The sequence below is a fragment of the Girardinichthys multiradiatus genome, chromosome 15 (genome assembly GCF_021462225.1).
Source record: "Girardinichthys multiradiatus isolate DD_20200921_A chromosome 15, DD_fGirMul_XY1, whole genome shotgun sequence".
Classification (NCBI taxonomy): domain Eukaryota; kingdom Metazoa; phylum Chordata; class Actinopteri; order Cyprinodontiformes; family Goodeidae; genus Girardinichthys; species Girardinichthys multiradiatus.
In genome coordinates this window covers 13,715,285-13,738,330 of record NC_061808.1, presented here as the reverse complement: position 1 = coordinate 13,738,330, position 23,046 = coordinate 13,715,285, and the positions used below count along the sequence as shown (strand labels likewise).

The 23,046-nt window shown below is 38.3% G+C and overlaps 1 protein-coding gene across 3 annotated transcripts in view; it reads right to left on the bottom strand.

Annotated features, from left to right (window-relative positions):
• The window catches only part of LOC124881923 (glutamate receptor ionotropic, kainate 2-like), a 107,806-nt gene that overhangs the window by 49,638 nt on the left and 35,122 nt on the right, over positions 1-23,046 (bottom strand). For 2 of the 3 annotated variants that reach the window (XM_047387873.1, XM_047387874.1), the window contains exons 4-6: positions 19,552-19,733; positions 17,275-17,328; positions 15,823-15,996 (exon numbers count right to left, since the gene is read on the bottom strand). In XM_047387873.1, coding sequence (XP_047243829.1) covers positions 15,823-15,996; positions 17,275-17,328; positions 19,552-19,733 — 410 coding nt within the window. Of the gene's footprint in view, positions 1-15,822; positions 15,997-17,274; positions 17,329-19,551; positions 19,734-20,294; positions 20,937-23,046 lie in introns of those variants that run through there. The other variant, XM_047387875.1, reaches the window with a different exon arrangement.

Below are 23,046 nucleotides of genomic sequence, written 5' to 3'. Positions count from 1 at the left end.
AAAGGAGGAAAGTGAAATATTCCTCCTCGCATAATTGAATTTATTAACTCAATAGTTCAACAGTTTGTATCTGATTCAGGAAATGAAGTGGACAGGCAACAAGAAGTATACAAATATAAAGATTGCGGGTGGAGCTAGGGAAGGGATAACAACAACAGTGACAAACAACAAAAAGCAAAATAACCCTTAAAAAAACAAATAAAGAAAGGAAGCAGTTTCTTCATGTAATTGTGTGCATGTAAATATGTCTGTGCATGCATCCATCTATGTTTTTTTGTGTTTGTTTGGATGTTCTTGTATGAAGGTATCCACATAAGTAGAGGCGGACGTTTTCTTAAATTGTGAGAGGTCAGACGGGAAAACAAGAGTCACTCACACCAGATCTGGGGGAAGCCCCTGGAAACCCAGAAGCAGCAAAGGATGCAGATCCAACACACTGCAAGGATCAAGAGACAGACGCATGCAGTTCCAGGGGCATTATATTATGGGCCAATGAATATATATATATATATATATATATATATATATATATATATATATAAACTACATTTCCTACCTGCTGATATGTATTCACCAGTGAATTCCCACAGACAGTTTCTATGCTTCTATCATGGGACACTATTCAAAGTGCCCCAGCGGTGCAGCCGATTAGCCAATTGTGTGCAGTAGCTAGGGCAAATGAATAAATATATGGCCAATCAGTGTTGCAGAATTTCATGGACTTGGGGCACTGAAAATATCGCTCCTCGCAGGTAAAAAAAAAACGGTCGTGCGGCACAGTCAACCAGAGCGATCACTCTTGACCGTCTAATATGGCTAGATCGGCACCCCACCCAGAGCAGAACTGTGAACACAACGCCTCCATGAAATCAGTCATGCAGCCCCATCAGGCATCAACACAACACCAGGAGACCTCCTGAGGAGACACCAACAGAACATACTAATGCATAGTCCCAAGCCACTCCTAAACCATAACCAAAATGAACCAGAGGTTTGCAAAACTATCCTTCCTAACTGCACACAAATGCACAGCTTACAGAAAAACACTCAAACTACACCCACCCAACTCCACATGCCCAATCATCACTCCACCCCTCAGAACCTCACACCAAACGAGAAACCCCTCCACAACCACCACTCACACTGCAACCCTTCTTTATCCACAGAGGGTTCATTTTTATGTCCCGCTGTAAATAAATTGTGTTGACACTTTATAAAAGACGATCAATCAGAGTTAAGTTCTTTAACAGACTTTCAAAATAATTGTTTTGTATTGGGGGAAAACTATTTAAATATACACATATCAAATATCTAGGTTTTCTTCAGTATCCTCAACTCACACTACAGGTGATCTTGCCAGACACCCTGTTCACATCATTTTCCTCTTTCTTTTGTCTGGTTTTACATTTTTATGAAGAATAAATTCAGTTCGAATTTGCCCTAGCATCAAGATCAGGTGATAAGGGTTATAAATAAATTAATGCTGTGCTGTCTGTATCTGCTAATCCATTTTATTACATCCACTGTGAGGTAGACCGTGTGACAGACTGCTTTAGCTATCCTTCGAGCCAAACCACTCGGCTGCATAGTTAAAAATATCTCAAATTGTCATTGCACACAACAAACAACAAATACATTGCAGTGCCTAACTATTTTATTAGGTCTGACAAAAGAGGCCGTGATTGCTTGGAGCTGTTGAGTCCCACATGACCCCTCAGGCAACAGCATGCAGCTGGCAGCGCAGTCCGGTTCAGAGTCCCCTCCAATAAATGCCACCCTGCCTTACATATATCTGATTAAGTAGCCATTTTACATGATACCCCATCGTCATTTCCAATCAACCCTCAGCCAAATTGTGCTTGAAAGGCTTTTGCAAATTTGATCTTCCTTTGGCAATAAACAGGCCAGGACATCGCCTGTGATGAAATGGTGAATCACTTAGGTTTTAAACCCATCATATCTTCGAAGGAGGAGTAAGAGATGAACTCTACAAAGCAGTAAAATAGGAAAGGAGGGTTGCTGAATGGCTAAACAGTTCTTTGAATCTCACTTACCATCTGTTGAGCTCTCGTGGCCAGAGAACAGGAGGCAACCGAAAAGACAGTGGGGGAGGAGTGTGAGATATGTGGAGGGAGTTACAACCTAATTCCCGGTGTAAACAATATAGGCAGTCTTAATTACATTGGGGCTGCAGCCAGAGAGAGATTATTTTGCAGGGGTTAGAGGGGGAAATTCTCCAGAATACAAGCATACAGGTAGAAAGATTCATAACGTCAGTGGCTTCAACATGAAAAAGATTTACACAGAAACTAAATAAGGACAAAATGTACCTTTAAATACATCTTTTGGAATTATTATATGTTTATATTAAAAGTGTTTTATGAAATTAAATCTTTAGAGATATAAATAAACCACGTTCCCTGATATATTTAAAGCTCCCACCTTTAAACCTTTTGTGTGGCAGCATTTTGGATACCGGAAAAAGACATGATACTAATCATTTGTAGGCATTGCAAACATACAGCAACTGGCTAAACACGGGCTTCTAATAACAATAAAGTTTGCATCTGCTTCTTAACCATGACACCAAACTAAAGAGTTATCTCACTGTTTTTAATTAATCTAGTGTAGCATTAAGAAACAAGCAAACACTGACCTTGAACATACTTATGCCTACACCAATGTAAACACATCACTAAACATCTTTTAATTCCACAGGTTGTATTTTTTATGTTAAAAGTTTTTAATTTTGCAATCTCTTCCTGTTAATTTAAAAGCTCCTGAACATCAAGATATTGTCCCTTTTAGAAGAAGTGTATGTGTCAGACATTAACCTGTTAAGCCCTAAGGGTTTTAGAAGCAATTGTAATGGCAAGATATAAAATAATCATTTTCCAGTGTAACCACTATTGCAGCTCTTGCTATGTTTGATTTATTTGACATATTTATTAAAATCCAATTTTTTAAACCCCAGCATGTCCGGACATGGGTGTTTGCTGCAAAAAGAAAGGGGTTTTATTTTGCGTTTTGCTTAGAGTCACCCCTGTCTAAGGGACCTTTAAACGTGATCGTAGGTGTTTAAATTGCTGTAAAACCAAACGTATGTGGGACAAAACAAATTTTTTTATAAATAAAAAAAAAAAAAAGTTTTATAAATATTAAAGCCTCCTCTTGTTAGGGATTTAGGAAGAAATAAAAAACAGCTGTGTCCGGCATGATTTTAGAGGCGGAGAAAAATACGCCTCTAAAATCACGTCAGCTGGACCCACTGGTGGGTCCTAACAGTTGTCTTTGTAGACGTGGCAAAATAACTCTCTGACTATTGTGTGCTTCTGAGAGCTGAGTCAGTGGTGCAAAAGTGTTAAGGGGGAGAATGGAGAGCCAGGGAGATGGGCCATGACTGACTGACTGGTCAGCAGACAGAAACAAGAAGACGGACTCAACTGAATCAACATCTTTCAGCAGCAATATGGTCTTTTGAACTGCTTACAGTTTGTTTGCGAAGTTTAAATGAGGGGACCACCAAAACATGGTAAGGCAGTGCCAGGAGACAGACCTTCTAGTTTGACTAGCTGTGTTTCAAGATATTCCCTGTTGACAGCACCAGAGAGGTGGAAGTGAGGGAACTACACTTGCTGAGTTTCAAACTCAGTTTAAAAAGAGATGTGACACATATTCTGATATTGGACAACAAAAGGTTGAACAGGAGTTCATTCTTCCATTTTTCTTTTCCAAAATTTCTCAGCTGTTAAGTCAGGTATTACCTGTCAAGTCAAGAAATCCAAATTATGTGCATAAACTGTGAGTTTACTGTTCCAGAGAGACCATTTTATAGGGTTTATCAACTGAAGAAAACCTAGATATTCATTCTCCAACTCTTAAATGTCATGTTTGTTTATCTCTTGTATGTCTTGTTAGTTAGTTAATTATTATATTAGTGTGACTGCAAATAGTTTAATTGTTGATTCTTTTATCGGCTTAAAGCAATATAAATACTCCTTTTACATTATAATATATATAGAGCAGTTCGTTCTCAGACTGCAGGTTTACTGGTGGTTCCTAGGGTCTCTAGAAGTAGAATGGGAGGCAGATCCTTTAGTTATCAGGCTCCTCTCCTGTGGAACCAGCTCCCAGTTTTAGTCCATGAGGCAGACACCGTCTACTTTTAAAGCTAGGCTTAAAACTTTCCTTTTTGATAAAGCTTATAGTTAGAGTGGCTTAGGTTATCCTGAGCTATATCTGTAGTTATGCTGCTATAGGCTTCAGCTGCTGGAGGACATAATGACCACTGTCACTCTTTCTGCTACATTCTCATACTACTCTCCAATTTTGCGTTATTTGCTCTTATTTCAGCTTTTAACTTTATGTTCTCTCTCTTTTCTCTTCCTAGAAGCTACACCTGGCCTGACTCTGTATCTACTTGTGACACCTTCCTCGACGGGAGGCATCGTCCAAGCTTCTGCTACCAACAACTTAATGCTCATCTTCTACCGATGATCCACATGGCCCTGTCTTTCAGTGTTTAACCCTATTTTTCTGCTAGACATAGCTACTGACATAGCTACATAACTTTTACTGTGACTAACTGTATGTGCTCTCTCTCATACTCTAAACCTGAAATCTGGCTCAGAGTTTTTCTGTTTTTTCTTCCTAGATGAAACCACTAAAGGAGCTACATCCATTAACATTTACTTTATTTCCCATAGAAAGTACTCCTGGATCAGTGCTTCTGTGTTCTTTTTCTGTCTTTGCCCCCTTCTCTCAAATCCCCAGTCGCCTATGGCAGATGGCCACTCACACTGAGCCTGGTTCTGCTGGAGGTTTCTTCCTTTTAAAAGGGAGTTTTTCCTCTCCACTGTCGCTACATGCATGCTCAGTATGAGGGATTGCTGCAAAGTCAACGCCAGTGACTGTCCACTGTCTCTACATGCTCATCCAGGAGGAGTGACTGCTACAAGTCATTGACTCGACGCAATCTGCTGGGTTTCCTTAGATAGAAAAACTTTTATAACCAATTTGAATAAATAACTGAATCTGAGTGCACTGTTCGATAGTTAGGATTAATTGGAATGTATGTACCTGACTTGAAATCTGTAGGATTCGATTGAATTGACTCTGTGAAGTGCCTTGAGACGACATGTGTTGTGAATTGGCGCTATATAAATAAAACTGAATCGAATTGCATATATAGATTGATATATAGATATACATTATAGATAAAATGTATATATATATAGATATATACATTTTCCATTGACTCTGTCAAGGGCTGCTGGTACTTATCTCCAGAACAGTACATTTAAAAGGCTTGAGACTGATACAGGGCTGCACGGTGGCGCAGTTGGTGCCACTGTTGCTTTGCAGCAAGACGGTCCTAGGTTTGTCTCTCGGCTGGGGGTCTTTACGTGGGTGCATGCATGGGTTCTCACTGGGTGCTCCAGCTTCCTTCAAAAACATGAGTGTTAGGTTAATTGGTCTCTCTAAATTGCCCTTAGGTGTGACTGAATGTGTGCATGGTTGTTTGTCCTGTGTGTCTGTGTGTTGCCCTGCGATGGATTGGCAACCTGTCCAAGGTGTACCCTGCCTCTCGCCCATAGACTGCTGTAGATGGGCACCAGCTCCCTCATGACCCACTATGGAATAAGTGTTATAGAAGATGAATGAATGAGAATGATATACTTAATATGTTATTCGATAGACTAATACGATTTTTAATACATAATGACGCCTGTGATACATGATGTGTAAGCTTTGTTCATCCACCAATCCCAATTCCCTACATCTGATCATCCCTGGTTTGAAACCTAAATTGCATAATTCTACACTAACAGAGATTCTTGGATTCTTGGAATTTTTGAAAATTTTTATATCCTTGTGAAAACACAGTAAAAGTGATCGTAGAGTCACCTTAGAATTATCATTAAGTGGCATTTATACAATGTCTGGGTGACCAAACCTGAACTGGAATAATCTACGCTGATCACAGATTTTTTTAAAACAGTTTGTGACTCATACATTCTTACGGGATATTTAACAACAAACAAATACAATAAATACTTATGCATTCTTAGTTTTGCCAAAAACATATTTTCATTCAATTTGACATGGGTGTGTTTTTGCACCCCTATACATTAAAATTTTTTATTGATGCTTTATGTTGTTAGTTTTAACTGGTTCATAACGCTTTGACAAGTTTATCCTGATGTAAAATACTTTATAATCAATTATGTTTGATTTATTAAGACTGAAAAACATTTAAGGGTTTTGTATATTTTGGATGCATTGTTGCTGGGGCATACTCAAAACCTCTTCATTTTTGCTTCTTAAAAAAATGGATGGAAAGATCGGTGGTTTGTTTTTGTACACTTAAATTAGATTTAAATAATCCTAGAACCTGGGAAGGGTCAGCTCATGTATACCAATCTAGAATTTTAAGGGTGTGTACTTTCTTTTCATCATTACTATATACTTATTTCTACCGCATATATGTACATTAAATACCCAACCTAAATGATAAGGGTCAGCCTATCAACCCTGAAAATGATAATAGCGTGTCACAGGGTCCTAGGGCCATCCAATATCCTCAAGTCCAAGGGTGAGCATAAAACACTCACCCCCTGCTTCTGGCAGCATTAACCTTCAGGGGCCGATTGTATGATACTGATCTGATGATAGTTGTAGTCCCTGATAGCAAAGGTGTTTATTGCTCTATAACATCAGCAGGTTCTTGCTTCCATTACTGTTGAGGTATGTCTGGTGTGCAATAACATGTGGGCAGGGACCTATGATTTACTGGATATTACTGCATAAGTATCTGTTTGACTTTGTCCTTTTTTTTATCTATTTCTGTTGCACTTAATTCTCTTTTTTTGTTATTAGGTGATTCTAATGTAATGCCAATAAATCAATGAACCTCTGCTGTGAACTGCAATGAAGCAAAAGGGAAACAAAAAAGAAAAGAGACAATAAATCCTAACTTTAAATTCCTTTTCTCCCCCACGCCTGTTTTCACCCATCTACAAATAACTTCTATGGACCAAGACAGCAGTGGTGCTAATAATGTTGATGCTGTGCCAAGCCCAGCTGGTGATGCCCGGCACAGGGCATCGAGTGTCTGCTCTCCCCAGTCGCTGTCTTTAAAAGGCTCTTCTCTCTGCCAAGAAGGATCAGAGGGAGGCAGATCACACTGCTGCGATGGACACAATCAACCTGTGAACTCGTGTGGAACTCATTTTGTTCGCTCCATCTTTAATGTATCAAATACATAATTAAAGCTTTGTGTTATTTTAAGTCCCTCTGAAAACACAAAAAGAAGTGGATCATTTTTTCCCCCTTAGATTAAACTACAATTTTTTTGTTTACAATTTCTTGTAACTTTAATCCTTTTCTTTATCTGCTGAATAATTGGCACTACCCTTTGACTGAAACTATTAAGGGCTGTGTGGGTGCACACAGTCAACAAAGTAAGAAAAATCCACAGATTTGTGCAGATCTCTGTGGGGAGTCATAGCAAGTAGGTACTAATAGCAAAATCTACATCTGACAGACTTTCTGGTCTGGGGGACAGTAGAGTGGACGGTGAGGTATGAATTAAACCGTAGCATGTCTGTCTGCAAAATAAATAGCCTACTGCAGGTTAGCCATCGAAGCAGAAAACATGGCTAATAAATTGCCTCACCTAGCTTGCCAGGATCAGGCTCCTACAAGGCAAAATACATCAATGACATAATGACACCTCAAAAAACATTTCTGTAATAATTCACTGAATACAACTCCCAATGGTGGTGTTTGGCCCCACGTCAATCCTTTTCACCTGAGAACCTTGACAGCAGTATTTAAATTTTGTTTTGAAAAACAAATTAACTCTGGCTAAAGCTAAGCGATCAGCAGTGTGGTGTTCTCAGTTTGTTTTCAGCTGAACGGAAAATATTTATTCATTATAATGACTTAATGCTCATAGACTGTACACTCATTGAATTTATGGTATGCTAGCTTGAGATTAAATCTATACTTTTATTTAGGCAAACTGACTAGTCAATCTTCACTTTGCCATGATGTATTATAGAATGGTTAAGTTTAGCAATGGATCATTTTGCCTCAGCACAGGGACTAAACTTTGATGGTATTATTCCAGTATTATTGAGGTTTCCACTGTTTTAAACTTCTATTCAAATAAATCCCAAATGGTCTGCTTAATATCTGGTATATCAACTACCAGCTGACAATGTTAACAAAAAAATCCAATGTGGTTTTTTTCTTATTTGAATATGTGCTGAAATATTGAAATAACTATCATATCATAAATAGTATCATAGCTATAAATACCTTTAATAATAATCAAATATTACACTGAAGGTGGATGCTATTTTAGAGGCAGCAGTAAAAGGCAATATTTTTATGTTAGATCATCAGATACATTTTATAATTTGCTTTATTACAGCTTAACGTGAAACTGTGGAAGTTTCTTTCCATCTCCTACTTCCCTTTGCTCAGTCTGTTCATGCTAATGCTTCTTATTAACACGGCATCAAACAGAATTACGAGAAGCCTATTACTCAATACTATTAACTGTATGAAATCTTCTCAGATGTTAACCTTATATAGGCTGCAGGATAGAAACAGCAACCAGTTTGTGCAGATAAAAAGATTTCCCAAGTGCTTAATTTTATTTTGTGTAAAGTTTATTTGTGCGGTGATTCATATCAGGCAAAACTACTGCCTGCATCTTCTGTTCAATATTAAACTGACTAGGGATTGCCTAATTTGGCTCAAAACCCTCACTGAGGACCCTGATTTGGTTGAAATGTTGCTTAAATGAAGCATCCAGGGACTTGTGTGTCTTCAGTTGCCAGATTTCAGACAAGTGAATGCTATAACAATCCACAGCCAAGTACTCCTCTTTGGGAGCAAAATAAAATAGGGAACTGAATCAGACATTTTTCAGCATGTGTTCAGCATTTTTAAGGCTTACCGGCAGGACAGCACAGACATGTATCTAAACATGCATTATAAACACTTTCTAATTGGAGTGTATAGCTGCCATTTTGCAGGTTCTTCCAGCACTCACTGTGGTTATCATCCACTCTTCTCCCAGCAGTGCATATTAATGCAGCTACATGTCTACCCAGCCTCTATTGGCCCCTAAGTGTATCCCAGCAAACTTGCTTCCTGCTTTTTTGTCTTCCTCTTTCATCCTTTGCTCCTGCCATTCCACATTTAAATTATACATGCTTAAGGTCCTGTCACGGACGTAGAAAGTCTTGGTCAGTGCGTTGTGTGAACATTAATATAAATTAATTTATCTGTTGCTAAATAGCATGTTGCAACTTCGGTAAACCTGCTTGCAGTATGTGCATGTAACAGTTGCTGGTACACTCCTGCATGCCACTTATTTCCCATTGGGGAAATGGCCCTCTGCTATAAAGAATTATTTAAGAAGGCAGTTACAGATAAGAAATATTTGTACAAGCATTCTGAAAAAAAGGCTTCTTATGAATCACATTATCTGGTACAAATAACATTTTATTTTTCCTAAACCAGTTTGAATACATATAATACAACATACATACAAATGTTTGGTGAACCTGCATGTTTTCCCAAGTGCTGGCTGTGTTTTCAGTTCGTTATACGTTTTTAAGTCTAACATGCTTCTCACAGTGCCCCACATGAGCAAAAGGAGGTCCCCGCCATGTGTACGTTCTATTAATAAAAGTCATTATTGTGAGCTATTACACCAGAAATTTCAATTGTGTTGATGACACTGGAGAACATCCAGCTCTCTGTGGAGGTAATTACAGCTCAGTGAAATGCAGACATCAGTGAAATTATTCAGAGGTGAAAAATAACTGTCTAAGGCCTCATAAAGGGGAATATGATCAATTTCCTATTCCCTTAGTTAAATGTAAGTGCATTCTTAATTCATTTAATCAGGATTAAAGAATTTAAATTAAAGTAAACCATCCCAACAAATTATCTCATTAGATTCGTAGGAAGTAATTATTTTCAGATGGGAACCTCTTTTCATGGTGGTAACTCTGCACATTCATATATCCATTAGCGTCATGCTATTTGTGGCCAATACCAATGCTGTGTTTTTCTTTGTAGTTAGACATGCCTATTCTAATTTTGGCCAGTTCTGATGTTCTTTCTAAGACCCTTTATGCATGCACACTGATATGCAAACATTGTTTTAATCCAAACATTTATTTTTAAACCTTCAATCATAAAAGAAAGCATGTGGAGCAGGTTTTTGTTAGAGGAAGTTGTTTTGAATCCAGTGGAAATTGAAGTAAATACACAATTATCCCCATTAATCCATTCAAAAACCATGTCTAACCTTAATCTGATTTTTAATGAACTCAAAAAAAAGTCCAACAAAGAAGATGCTTTTTGTTGATGCGTTATGAACTGAAAATAGTAGTAGTTTTCAACTTTGATGCATGTAATACATCTTGATTATTGAGTATCTTTTTAATCACTGTTCAAAGCTAATTGTGGCAAAATTGGCATATTTTTGTCACTAGCCAGGTTGAGTGGTGCTAAATTCAGATTAGTTCAGTTCAAATACTTAATTAATTCTAAAGGAAAATTGCAACAGAAAAATAAATTGAATACTTATTTTCACACGCATATTTGTTTCATTTTCATCATTGCGCTGTCAGGGAAGACATGCAACATACTCTGAACCTATCACCAGTCCACCTTAAAGACAGACATGTCTGCACACATTTTACCACTGCTAAAGTAATTTTAAGACTAAATTAAAATAACATTTATGGTTTTGCAGTGTGAGACACAGCTGGAACGCCTATACTCTTTCAAACAGAAGCATTGCTATAAGGCAACAAAGCTGAGGTATTCAAAGTGAAACATTATTTTCATTATTTTAAGCATAACAGCTGGATTTTTATTTGCACAGTTTTATATTAAATAGATGCTGTAAAACTCATAGGCTCTCATAACCCACATATCCAACAGTTATTAATAATGTGGATAAGCGATTCTCATTTCAATGTCACAGAAATACTCAGACGGCTCAAACATTTCTCCAAACTACCAGCAGTCATGGAGTCCCCAGACCCATTGCTTGGCATTCTAATGTCTAAATGATGATCATAAAATTTAAACATGGGCTAAAAGACAATATTTGAAAGTGTGCCCCCTCATTTTGTAATGTAGATGAGAAATAGTAGATAAAAGGAATAGCTGAGGTTAGGTTTTTGATTTTATAGTAATCCGTTAGGGAGAATTGCGCATAGGATTGCGCAAAAGTTAAACCCATTGTTTGGCGGCAAATAACATCTTGGAAGGTTTAGCAGACACTAGTCCAGCTGCAATATTAAAATGTGCAACGTTGACAGAAATTTGACCTTAACCGATGAACCAACATAATAAAACTAGTGCTGGCTAGGACGCCTTTCTCGGCATCCTAGCCAGCACTGGAGTCACTGAAGAAATCAACTTCTGGCAACCTCTTAACTGAACTGGTAAAATGTATGCTTGCTGAAAAAAAGAGAAGATTTTGGCAAAAAGAAAACCTCTAACTTTAGAGCCTGAGAATGTATCATTGCTTTGGCCTTGTGTTGTAAACACCACAATATCTTAAACATAGCGGAATACTGAAACAGAACATCCCCCAACCCACAATGATGTTTTTAAATTTATGCTGGATATATAGACTTGGCACATTTTTAAGTACTCCTGTTCTGAATGGTGCATGTGTATTGTGATCAAGGGTTCTGCATTTACAGTTCTCTTCTTCAGAATGGGATGCTTTTTTCCTTGATGTCACAATCTAGTTAAAACACTGTGTTACCAACAAAAGAGGAACTATGGTTAAAAGGATGCACAAACATTTGCATGCTATTGTATTGCTATGCTTCCTTTATTATGTAGAGAACAACCCTCCACTAGCTATATTTCACTTTAGGAAACTGAGACTGTTCAACACATTCAGTTTATAAAAAATAAAATGTACTAATTAGTATCCATTCTCTCATTATGTGTTCCTACATGTCAGATACATTTCTTTCAAACACAATTAGAAGGCATGCACTGAGCATGTTTTTGGCTGCGAGCTTGCCTCATCTGAGGATGGACTTCTCGGAATGAATATTTGCCTGAGATGAAACTCGGCCTCACCCAAAAGGCACTGTCATTGTGATTTTACACTGGTCTGCATTTACACATGCCTTGTGATGTGAGAAAACATTGTGTTCAACTCCCAACAGTTGAAAAAGGAAGAAAAACTTCACATCATACCTCCTGCCCATTCCTTTGTCTTTCTTCACATTAAAGCCCTCTTTGCCCGCAATCTCTGTCACCTTCCTCCACACTCCTCCTTCCTTCCTCCCATCTCAGTCAATCAATCTACTCATGAAATCACAAGGTGACATGTACAGTGTTGTCCTGGTAACCATTGCTACACAACTGTTGCCTGGTCAACGAGTGCAAACAAGCTCTAAGCCCAGCAAGGGGCCAGAGCAGCTCAAATGTTGAACAAGGCATTGAAGAGAAGCAATAAAAGGCTGGTGGAAGGTTCAGGGGGGGTGCAGGGTCACACTCTGGCTACCGCAGTCCACCCTCTATTTAATTTAATGATGCCATTAACGTTGGATTCTTCAGCTAAAGTGCTGCAGCATAAATGTCAGGCAATCTGCTTGCTAAATAAAGAAATCTGTGTTACACAAAAGGTAAAAGCTATATATATATTTTAAAACTTACAGAAGTTTTCCTCCTCTATGCCTTTATCATACCCTTGGAAGTACTTTCCTTTACATTTACCATGAAATCTCTCCATTCAATCTTGACATGGAATCCTCTTAAGTGGGCATGCTCCAATGCTTAGGTTCTTAACCTGTGACACAAGCATCACTTTAGGGGTACTTAAAAGAAATGTTGGCATCGACCCTTTACAAAGTAAATAAATTGCTAATTAACTATGATGTAGAGCTGGCGAGCTGCAGGGAAAACGAGGAGTTGGTCCAAAAAAACAAAACAAAAAAACAACCTTTGCTTCAAACAGAAAATACTCAAATGAGGGCTGCTGTGGAGGATATTTTAACTCTATAATGGAAAATGCAGAATTTGTTAAAATAATTTTAAGTATTTAAATATTTCTGAGACAGGAAAGTTATAATGCATGCAAAGATATATATTTATGCTTGTTATTATTACATGATTAAGCTTAATGTATCAATTATGCTCTCAAAATATAAAAAAAAAACATTTTTTACAATTATTTCTTGCATTGGGTATTAAAGGGTTAAGAACTTTAAGTTTAAACTGAAGTAGAAAACAAACAACCAAGAAAAAGTCAGGTGGACTACTTTTTATGACTGAGTCTAGTATCTAGGAATAACATCATATCTAACTCTATCATTAAACCATTGGGATATGCTAGTGCTAGGTGACAAGCTGACAATTAGTAATACAAGCTAGTAGCAGTTTATTTTGTCACCTTTAGTCTATTGAAACCCTGTAGGAACATGTTGGCTAACACAGGTGGTACAGTATTCTGTGTGCAAAGGATTTAGGATCTAAACTCTTGCAAGTGGAAATTAGCAGTTTATTTCTGCAGTTACATTTTAAACACATAATGGATTTTGAAGTCAGTGTTGTTGAGTCATTGCTGCTTTCCTAAGGATTCCGACTTGATGAGACCTACTTGCTTATGAATTCAACTTACAACTTCACAGTTTTGACTTTTGAGGTAAAATGTAATGCATGATTAAACCCCATCCTGAACCAAAAATATAGCACCAATGGATCTTAACATTTTCTTGCCTTAGTGTTTTGAAAAAAACAGCAAAAAAGAAAAAAACATCATACAAGAGTAATAAAAAAGAACTTGAACTAGTTATTTTTTATTGCTCTTGTATGATGTTTTTTACACTATGTTTGATACCTGCAAACCTAAGAATCACTCAAGTGGTAACTGTTATTAAAAGAACAACTGCTCTAATTACTGAAAGTCCCCACACTTAGAAATGTATTCACCCCCTTGGCATTTTTCAAGCTGTGTTGCCAAAACCTAAACTGGATTGTTGGAGAGTTTGCAACATTTACTTTACAGAACATGCCTTTAACTTTAAAGATGTATTATTTTTTATTGTAAGGTAAATAACAAATAGGACAGAATAACAGAAATCTTCGGCGTCCATTCTTGTTCAACCCCTAAAAGCCACTACTTTCTAGAGCCACTTTTTGCAGCAAAACTGCTCCACCTCCTTCATGTTGGATGGTTTTCACTTGTGAACAGCAATGTTCAAATCTAGCCACAGATTCTTAACTGGATTCTAAATTGGAAAATTATATGAATATTTTCATAAGGCTCTTTGAATAGACCATTCTAGTAAATCAGTTTAACAACATTGTGTTTACTTAATTATTTTTATTGAACCATATTTATAGTAGAATTGTGTAAATCTGTATGCACCACACAAGCTTATTTAGCTATTTATACAATGCTAACAATTAAAACTAACAGAAACAATTGTGTTTCTGGTGAAGAACCTCTTTTTGCGTTATTTTCATCCTTCTGTATCCATCACTTGTTTTAAATGAAGTGCTACAGAGGAAAACAGAAGCTTATGCATCTGCTTAGAGGAAATGTTATTCATTTCTATTGTTACAATAGCAGTGCCCTCACAATATCTTAGATTAAAGCATCTCAAAAGCATCAACCATTAGATAGATAGATAGATAGATAGATAGATAGATAGATAGATAGATAGATAGATAGATAGATAGATAGATAGATAGATAGATAGATAGATAGATAGATAGATAGATAGATAGATAGATAGATAGATAGATAGATAGATAGATAGATAGATAGATAGATAGATAGATAGATAGATAGATAGATAGATAGATAGATAGATAGATAGATAGATAGATAGATAGATAGATAGATAGATAGATAGATAGATAGATAGATAGATAGATAGATAGATAGATAGATAGATTTTATTGATGGTCTTTTTCTTTTTTATCATAAGTAAGGGAATTAAGACTGTTCTTGATGTCTTGATGTGTGAATAGACACTAAGACCTGTGCCTAGTTCAGACAAAGACTGGTCTGAAAACCTCAGATGAAAAGACATTTCTTTCAATGCACAGATTTCTACATAGTACACTCTAAATCTGCCAAGAAAAACAGAATGGATTGCTGGGGAAAAAATGGTGTTTGTCTCAGAGGAAGGTGCTGTGAGGGAGGTGAAGTAAATTGACTGTTTACAACAACAGACCCAGAGAGGGACCTTGAATGTCCATGACGAGCTCCCTTCCCTTTTTCACTTTCAAATCACCTTATCCCCGGGTTTTTCTGGATGCCGTCCTAAAAAAACCAAGGCCATAATTTCCATCCAATTTGCTTCCTCTCCCTGCATGAACACTGACAGATTGTCATATTTTGGCCATGCTCCCAGAGGAGTGCTGTGAGAGGCAGGAGGGCAGATAAACGGCTATTACCATTCACACCGGCTCATTACTGGGCATTTAGACCCAGGGGCACCAACTCCAAAGCTCCATGCAGAGGGCATTTATGTTGCTCCAGCTTCCACCGCAGGAACTCAGCAGCATTGGCCTTATGATTGACAACTCACACACAGCTATTTTATACTCAAGTAAATAGTGAATAATTCAAAAAATAATTACAAAAATGGATGACTGTTCCCAAGCAGAATTTCCTGCATCGTCAAAGTTACTATTACTTTATCGATGGCGTCCAATTGATTTGGTCAGTCACACAGAAAGACTCTGTGACCACAAGCATATTTTCACATGGATTATGTAAGTGTACAAGCAGCTAAAACCTACTGTCATGAATCCATCCAGCAGGCCTGAGTCCGGTTTGGGTGGGGCTTGGAGCCGCTCCATTGACCACTTCTCAATGATTGATGACACTTGAGAGTTTTCCGTGTTAAGTATACGAAAGCCAGTCATGTTAACTCCACTGTAGCGATATGGTTCCATATCGAGGGCAAAAAGGTCCTAAAAGCAAAAATAGATGAAAGGGTAATTTGTGTTTGATCTGAAAAAGGTTTTCCATACATCTTTCATTTTAATAATTAAGAGAAGTTAGCTCATTGACAGTCCTGGCTTAATGACTGGAAGCAAAGAGGTTTGTCTAAAGGTATTTCTTTATTTTTTTCCTCATACTGACGCAGTAGCCTTGATTAAGGCAAGATTTCAAGGTTACAGTCAGGCTTTTGGTGGGTTGCCATTTATCATGTGGATGTGAAAGGACAACCTAATTGTCCTGCATACAGCATATCCGGCATCTAACCAGGCAGATGTCTCTGGGACACAACAACACAGTTGAAAGAGCAACAGCAGGTGACGGACGTGGAACACGGGTGCCATGGTCAATATTTGCTGTTTTGAAACCAGCACGGATGGCTCGGTACCAGTATACAGTAGTTCAGGCCAGCGCAGTGGCCCCTATGCTGCCAAACATTGGCTGGTTTCAAAGTGGGCATGTTTCCATCTCAGCAGCCAAAATCACCATTCTCTTTCGTCTTTCAATGACATACCTGCTGTCACTCTCTACTGCAACATACAGACAGGTTTCTACATGTGTGTAGATGCACGGGATTTCTTTCTAGCTCCAGTCTTTACCTTGGACTTCCAAACAACATAGTGCATCATTTGTTTGTTAGAGCTATAATGGACCAAATGGATGACACTATCATCTGTTTGGGGCTATTATCTGAGCTCTCAGTCTTCTGTTCTCTGGGTTTAGTGGGGGTGTGCTGCTTTTCATCTGAAACACAGTGGTGGGCAATCTTTGTAGAAGCAAGATCAAAGATTTTCTGGAGAACTTTAGTGGCACCTAGTCAGAATAAAATGTTTCCACCTGCTTTGGTCTTCCACACCCAGGTTTTAGGTCAGCCAGGTGGGCGCTGGATTAGGAAAATCTATTGTTGTTAACCTTTCACAACCGATTTTAACATGTAAAGAGAGTACAGACTATGTGACAATGACAACACAGTTGTCGCTTGTTGAAGCTACCTGGTTTTTTGCAGTGAGTCACACACAATAAAAATGGGATTGGACTTTTTTTTCTCTACAGATTGCTGTAAGTTGAATGTTGTTCTGAGAAAAGAAAAGCTCATATCAGATTCCCAGACAGATGCATTTTGTCTTCCGACAAACAAAACTGAAGCCTGGGTAAAAAGGGAATGTTCAAAACAAATATTACTAAGTTTCACCAGGAGTGCAAAAAACATTCAACAAAAACAGCAAAAAAAACAATGCCAATTTACTCACCAGGGTAGTAAAAATGTAATGGTAGTACTCAGTCATCATGCCCATGGCCAGGGCCTACAAGAAAAAAATAGTTAGGTATAAATCAAGCATAACTTGAATTTAAAAATCATTGCAAGAATGACATAGTAACTAAGATGTGTTCATTCAGCTGTTAATTTAACCCTACATAGTGACTAACTACTTGGCTGTAAGAATGATGGGAATAAAAATACATCTTTAACTAAAGGCAGGCTATAGAAACTACAAGTAATATGTTTATGAACCCTTCAGTTAGAAAAACCATGATCTATGGACTATTCAGTCTGTTGAGTTTTATCACCCTTTATTACCTTGCCTGCAATACACACTACTAAAAGGAGCCTAATTTTGAGAAATACTGTAGAATCAAGCTAACAGGCTTGTCAGACTGGACCGATTTCCAAAGTGGATTTCTCTCATCTTCAAACAGCTCTTTCCTAAAAAATACTTTAGTGGTTCACACAAATCCTATTTTATAAACCTCTACACCGCAGTTGCCTCATTTTATGTGCATATATGTATATATATAGAAGCCTACTGTTTTCTTTGTTTTTTTTTACAATGAAGAACTTCACAGGACCCGCCTTCACAAGAAATCAAACTATCCCGCTTTGTCTTTTTATTTGTTTTCACATATAGTGTTGAAATATCTGCTTTAGAAAGCAGTTTGAAGTATAGTTTTCACACAGAATGTGTTATTTGCAGTGATACATTTTTTTTTATTTCACAGCTCTCACTTGATGCAGTACCTGCAAACTGTTGTACCTTGTTTTTGGCAAACACATTAAAAAAAGCGGCCCGTTAGTCTAAAACTAAATCTTTGCAGTTATGTGAGAATATAATTTACAGAGCATCCTTGAAGACAAAATTAGAAATTAATGGGTGCTAGTCATTTCACCACTTTGCAATTTTGTGCTTTGGTAGTTTCATACTCGACAAAGAGCCTTCTGCCTCCAGATGGTCTAGACTGATTGTGCATCAATTTGTACTTGTCCTAGGAATGTTTCATACCAGCTTTGGGGCCTCTTTATCATCCAAATTTGCAAAGTAATTTTGATTCATCCATCCATATTGTAAGAAAATGTGGTTGTGGGACTCCAGTAAATAATATCTGCTAGAGGAGATCGCTCAGAGTTGGTTTAAAAACATGGAATATGCAAAATAAATAATCTCCCATACATCAATTCATTAATTAATTTCCAGCACTGAACGGTCCTAATGGGGATCAGAACCAAAATCAATGGTGCATTTTTTCAGAATATTCTCACACTGAGCCTGGTTCTGCTGTAGTTGTCTTCCTGTTAAAAGGGAGTCCTTACTTTCAACTGTTTCCTCATGCATGCTCTGAATTACTGCAAAGGTAACTGAATTAATTGAGTTAATGGAAATGTGATAATAATATATCGTAGTGGTCTGTTTACAGGTAAATGGAGGTAGAATGGGATAAAATGGGAGTACCAGTTGGCCAAGGACTGAACTGAACTTGAGCCAAATTGACTAGGAGATGTTTTGCTTAAGATGGTCAATTTTTTCTTTGTTGTCTAGCAGGTCCAAGACTGATACCCAAAAATACTAAATCAGTAAATTCATTAATAATGACTGCATTGACATTTCTTTTCCTCTATGATAGAGAAAGGTTTTTGAAGATTTGTACTGGGTACAATATTCTTCACTTAACACTTCACTCCAGTAAGGGCCCTGGCAAATGTCATAAATAATCAATGACCTTCTGTTAAATGAACTCAAGATGCCTGTGAACAGAGTTATACATTCTAATAAAAAAAAATAAAAAAACTTTATTGTGCAATGGAGAGCATATGTTAGGACCGGTCAGTGTTCAAGATCTCATAATCTACAAGGGGAATATAGATGCACAGAGCAGAGGAGAGGAGAAATCCAACAGCAGAAAAAGTTATAAAGTGAACACACTATTGTTTTAGCACTTATACATAATGAATGAGGGATGAGCTTCTGTGTTCAGTCCTGACTTTATGAGGGAAATTATGTAAATTTTGTTCCTGTAGGTAGCTTTTTAATTAAATGCAAAACATAATATGATAAAATTGCTCATTTATTCACCAATTTAGCTTCTCTCAGTTCGTACATAGTAAATTCTGGGGTTGAATAATTTGCAAGTGTTTTGCTGAACACAATTCTTCCTATTAATACTCATCATATGATTGAGGAAAAAAAAAAGTCTAGCTCTTTGTTTTTTCAACGAGCCTAGTAAGCTATCACAGCTCATTAAGGTGGCGCCACCTGTTTCAGGATCCAGGCTGCCATCTCGTGTCCACAATCAAAGATGACATGAAACTCCTTCGCCTTCTTCATCTCCTTCAAAAGTGGCTTGGCGTCCTTGGTCTCCGTGGGCAGCTGTCGGATCTTCAAACGAATGTTGTATCGTGACGGAGCCTTGATCAGCTCCTGCAGTCGAATGAGACCTGTGGACAAAGAGAGTAGCATACAGCAAGAAAGAGGAATTTTAAAGATGGAGCAACATACTGTTTGATCTGTCGCCATTTTGAAGCATCTCTGATTCTAAGGGTTGCCATAAGAAAAAAAATGGAATCAGAGTTTCTCAGCAGAAAAAGGCTCATGTGCATGCCTTTCTAATCCACACTCTATTGATCCTCCTACACATGCTTGGCAAGCAAGCAGACTTCTACAGACCTATCAAGAAAATGCTACAACACGCCACCACAGTGCTTTTAAACCAAAAGCGCAAAAAACAGAGAAAAACCTTGATTTGCACCCTCCTACATTAACTTCCAATCTGACAGCAGCCTGCAAAATGTTTATTTGCTCCTTGTGTTCCACGACATCACACAAAAGTGCAGAATTGTTTCAATTTTACCCTGATGGAAAGTCGCGGTCAATTCTCCCTCTTCTGTCTTTTCACACACTTCAGATGTGTTCTGACGAGAGAGACTGTTTGCCCAGCTTGTACTTTCCCCCCTGGGGGAGCCCGACACCACCGTCACATATTCAGCTACAATCTTCACCTTTCATTTCTCGACCGCACGCTCAGGTAGACAGCTCTCCAGGAGACTCTGTGATGAGATTACAATGAGTTTCTCCCTCGGTAAAGAACTTCAGAGTCCAGGGATGAAAGGAGCTGGATTGATAGGAGAGATGATTACTTGTCATGGGTATAAAAATGGATAGAGCAGAAAGGTTGTTTGAGAGGGAACTGGAGAGAGATAGGATTTTTTATTTATTTTTTTCTCCTTTGGAACCACTTTAAGTTAGCTCAGCTTTTTTTTTTTTTTTAAACGAAGTGCTGTATGAGCAGTTTAATGGTCTCACTGTACGTAGGGCTTGGTTTCCCTGAGGCCTATAGAAAAATTGGTATGTAACAGATCCATGCAAGTCTAGCTGTAAAAAAAACTACAGGAGGAAGGAATTCTAAAACTCCGCGAGTGTCCCCAGGTAATCGCTGTAGATCCCTACTATGGGGCATGTCTCCTTCTCTCTGTTTTTGTTCATGCTGACACTTTGGGAGGTGTTAAGCAAGGAAAAAAAATCTGTCAAGGGAGCTCAGCGTTTGGGAAACACTGTCAGTGTGGATGTTTGTGAGCTCTGGCTAATGCCTTCAGACTTTCCCCCTGGATCTTCTAACGGCCGTGTGTGAATATTTTATCCCCTCCGATAGTTTTTCCTCCCAGCCGTCAGATAGACTCCAATCAGCGGTGCAGGGCCCTGGAGCATGAAGCTGTGTGATTACAGCCTGAGACTGGGACCGGGCGGGAAGCGGGAAGAGACTATGGAACACGGCTATGCAGCTGTCTCACTTTTCCGAAAGTCAGGTGTCTTACTGCCAAAAAAAAAAAAAAACATTCATGCAGGAGGCCCGGGACACTTCCGACTGACAGAGAGGGAAAAGTGAGAGGTTGTCTGCTAGCATCTCTGTGGGACAATTTTAAGGGGATTAAGGGTGTGAAAGGTGCCAAGCTCTGAGGAGGGAAGTGAAGAACGGTGATGAAGATGATTCAGAATAATGTGGCAAGTGGAATGAGCTTATGGGATATAAGAGGTCGTAATGGTGCTGGAATGCGCTGCGATTGACTGTTTGCTGAAACTTATGTGATGGATGTGTGTGAAATATAATGCATCGCATATGCCTTCATACCCCATGACTGTCTTTATCAACACAAACTAGTTCATAATTTTGACATGGAAGCAAAAACATCAGTGGTTTTTCAAATTCTGTTCAAATCCAAACCTGGAATGTCTGGAGTACTATTCAGCCACATGTAGGACCACATTTAACTGCACTTACAGCTGCAAGGCCTTTGAGGTATGTATCTACCATCTGTACACAGTTTTGCCCATTCTCCTTTGCAAAATAGCTCATGCTGGATCCGATTACACAAAGAAAGTCTGTGAACATCAGTTTTCAAATCTTGCCAGATATTCTTAATTGGGACCATTGGGACAGGACCATTATCACACATGTAGCTCTGGTTGTATGTTTAGAGTTATTATCCACCTGGAAAGTGAAACTCTGACCCAGTCTCCGGTGTTTTGCAGTATGTTAGTTACTGAATTATCCTGTATTTAGCTCAATCTATCTTATCATCAACTCTGACCAGCTTCTCTGTCACTGCTAAAGAGAAGCATTTCTCCACAAGGATTCTAAAACCAACTTGTTTCACCTTAAATGGTGTTAGATTTCCTCCAAACATAGCATTTTGCATGTCGGCTAGTCTGTTCAATTTTGATCTCATCTGTCCCCTTGTGACTTGTGGCAAACAACAGGTCTTGTGGCTTTGTTGTAACAATGGCTTTCTTTGTGGTATTTTGTCATGATGGCCAGAGTTTTTGAGTGTGAGACTAATTGTTGTTTGGTCAAGAGATTCTCCATCGTGAGCTGTGGATCTCTCAAGTTACCATGGACCTGTTATGATTTGGGGTTGTTTGGTTTTTGGTTTCTGGGTTTTTGTTGGTCTTATTCACAGTTCAAGTTTTGAATCATGTTTCTGTTTATTTTCCTGGTCGTGCTTTAGTTTGTCATCTTGTTCACGTTTTGTTAAGTTTGATTTTCGGATCTGGTTATGCTTTTGCTTCATGTTTTTCTAGTTTCTGTTAGTTTGTGTTCAAGAGTCTCTGTTTTGCTCCAGCCACGTTTTGTTCTGTTAATTCGGATCACCTGCACCTATTAATCTGTCTTCTTGTTTCACCTGGTCACACTCCATAAATACACACCTGTTCTGTCATTTATCGTGGAAACATTTCTCAAACCAAGTTTTGTTTTTTGATCATGCCATGCCTGTCTCGCCTGCCCGTTTGTTGTTTTGTTCCTGGCTCCTGCTGTGAGTGAGTTTTTGTTATTAAACCTTTTTTACTTACCGACATGCTGCCTTCTAGTCTGCATTCTGGGGTCCTATATCTCGCAAGCCCTAACAGGGCCTGTCTGCAGCTTTTTTAATTGATGCTCTCCTTGACCTGTCAGTTTAGATGAACAATAATTTCTTTTTTTTATAAATAGAGGCCTTTATTTTTTCATTGTTCCAATTGGTGGCAGACACGAAAGAGGGCAAAGAAAGGGGGAGACATTCGGCAAAGGTTGCCAGGTTCAGGACTCGAATCCAGGACAGCCGCACTGAGAACTATAGCCTCTGCATATGGTTGCATGCTTAACCCATACACCACCAGCGCTGCACCCGTTGACAAGAATTTCTTAGAAGGTTTGAAGTTCTGCCATACTCCCTATGTATAGATGATACATTCAGCAGCACATCTCTTTTCCTGGCC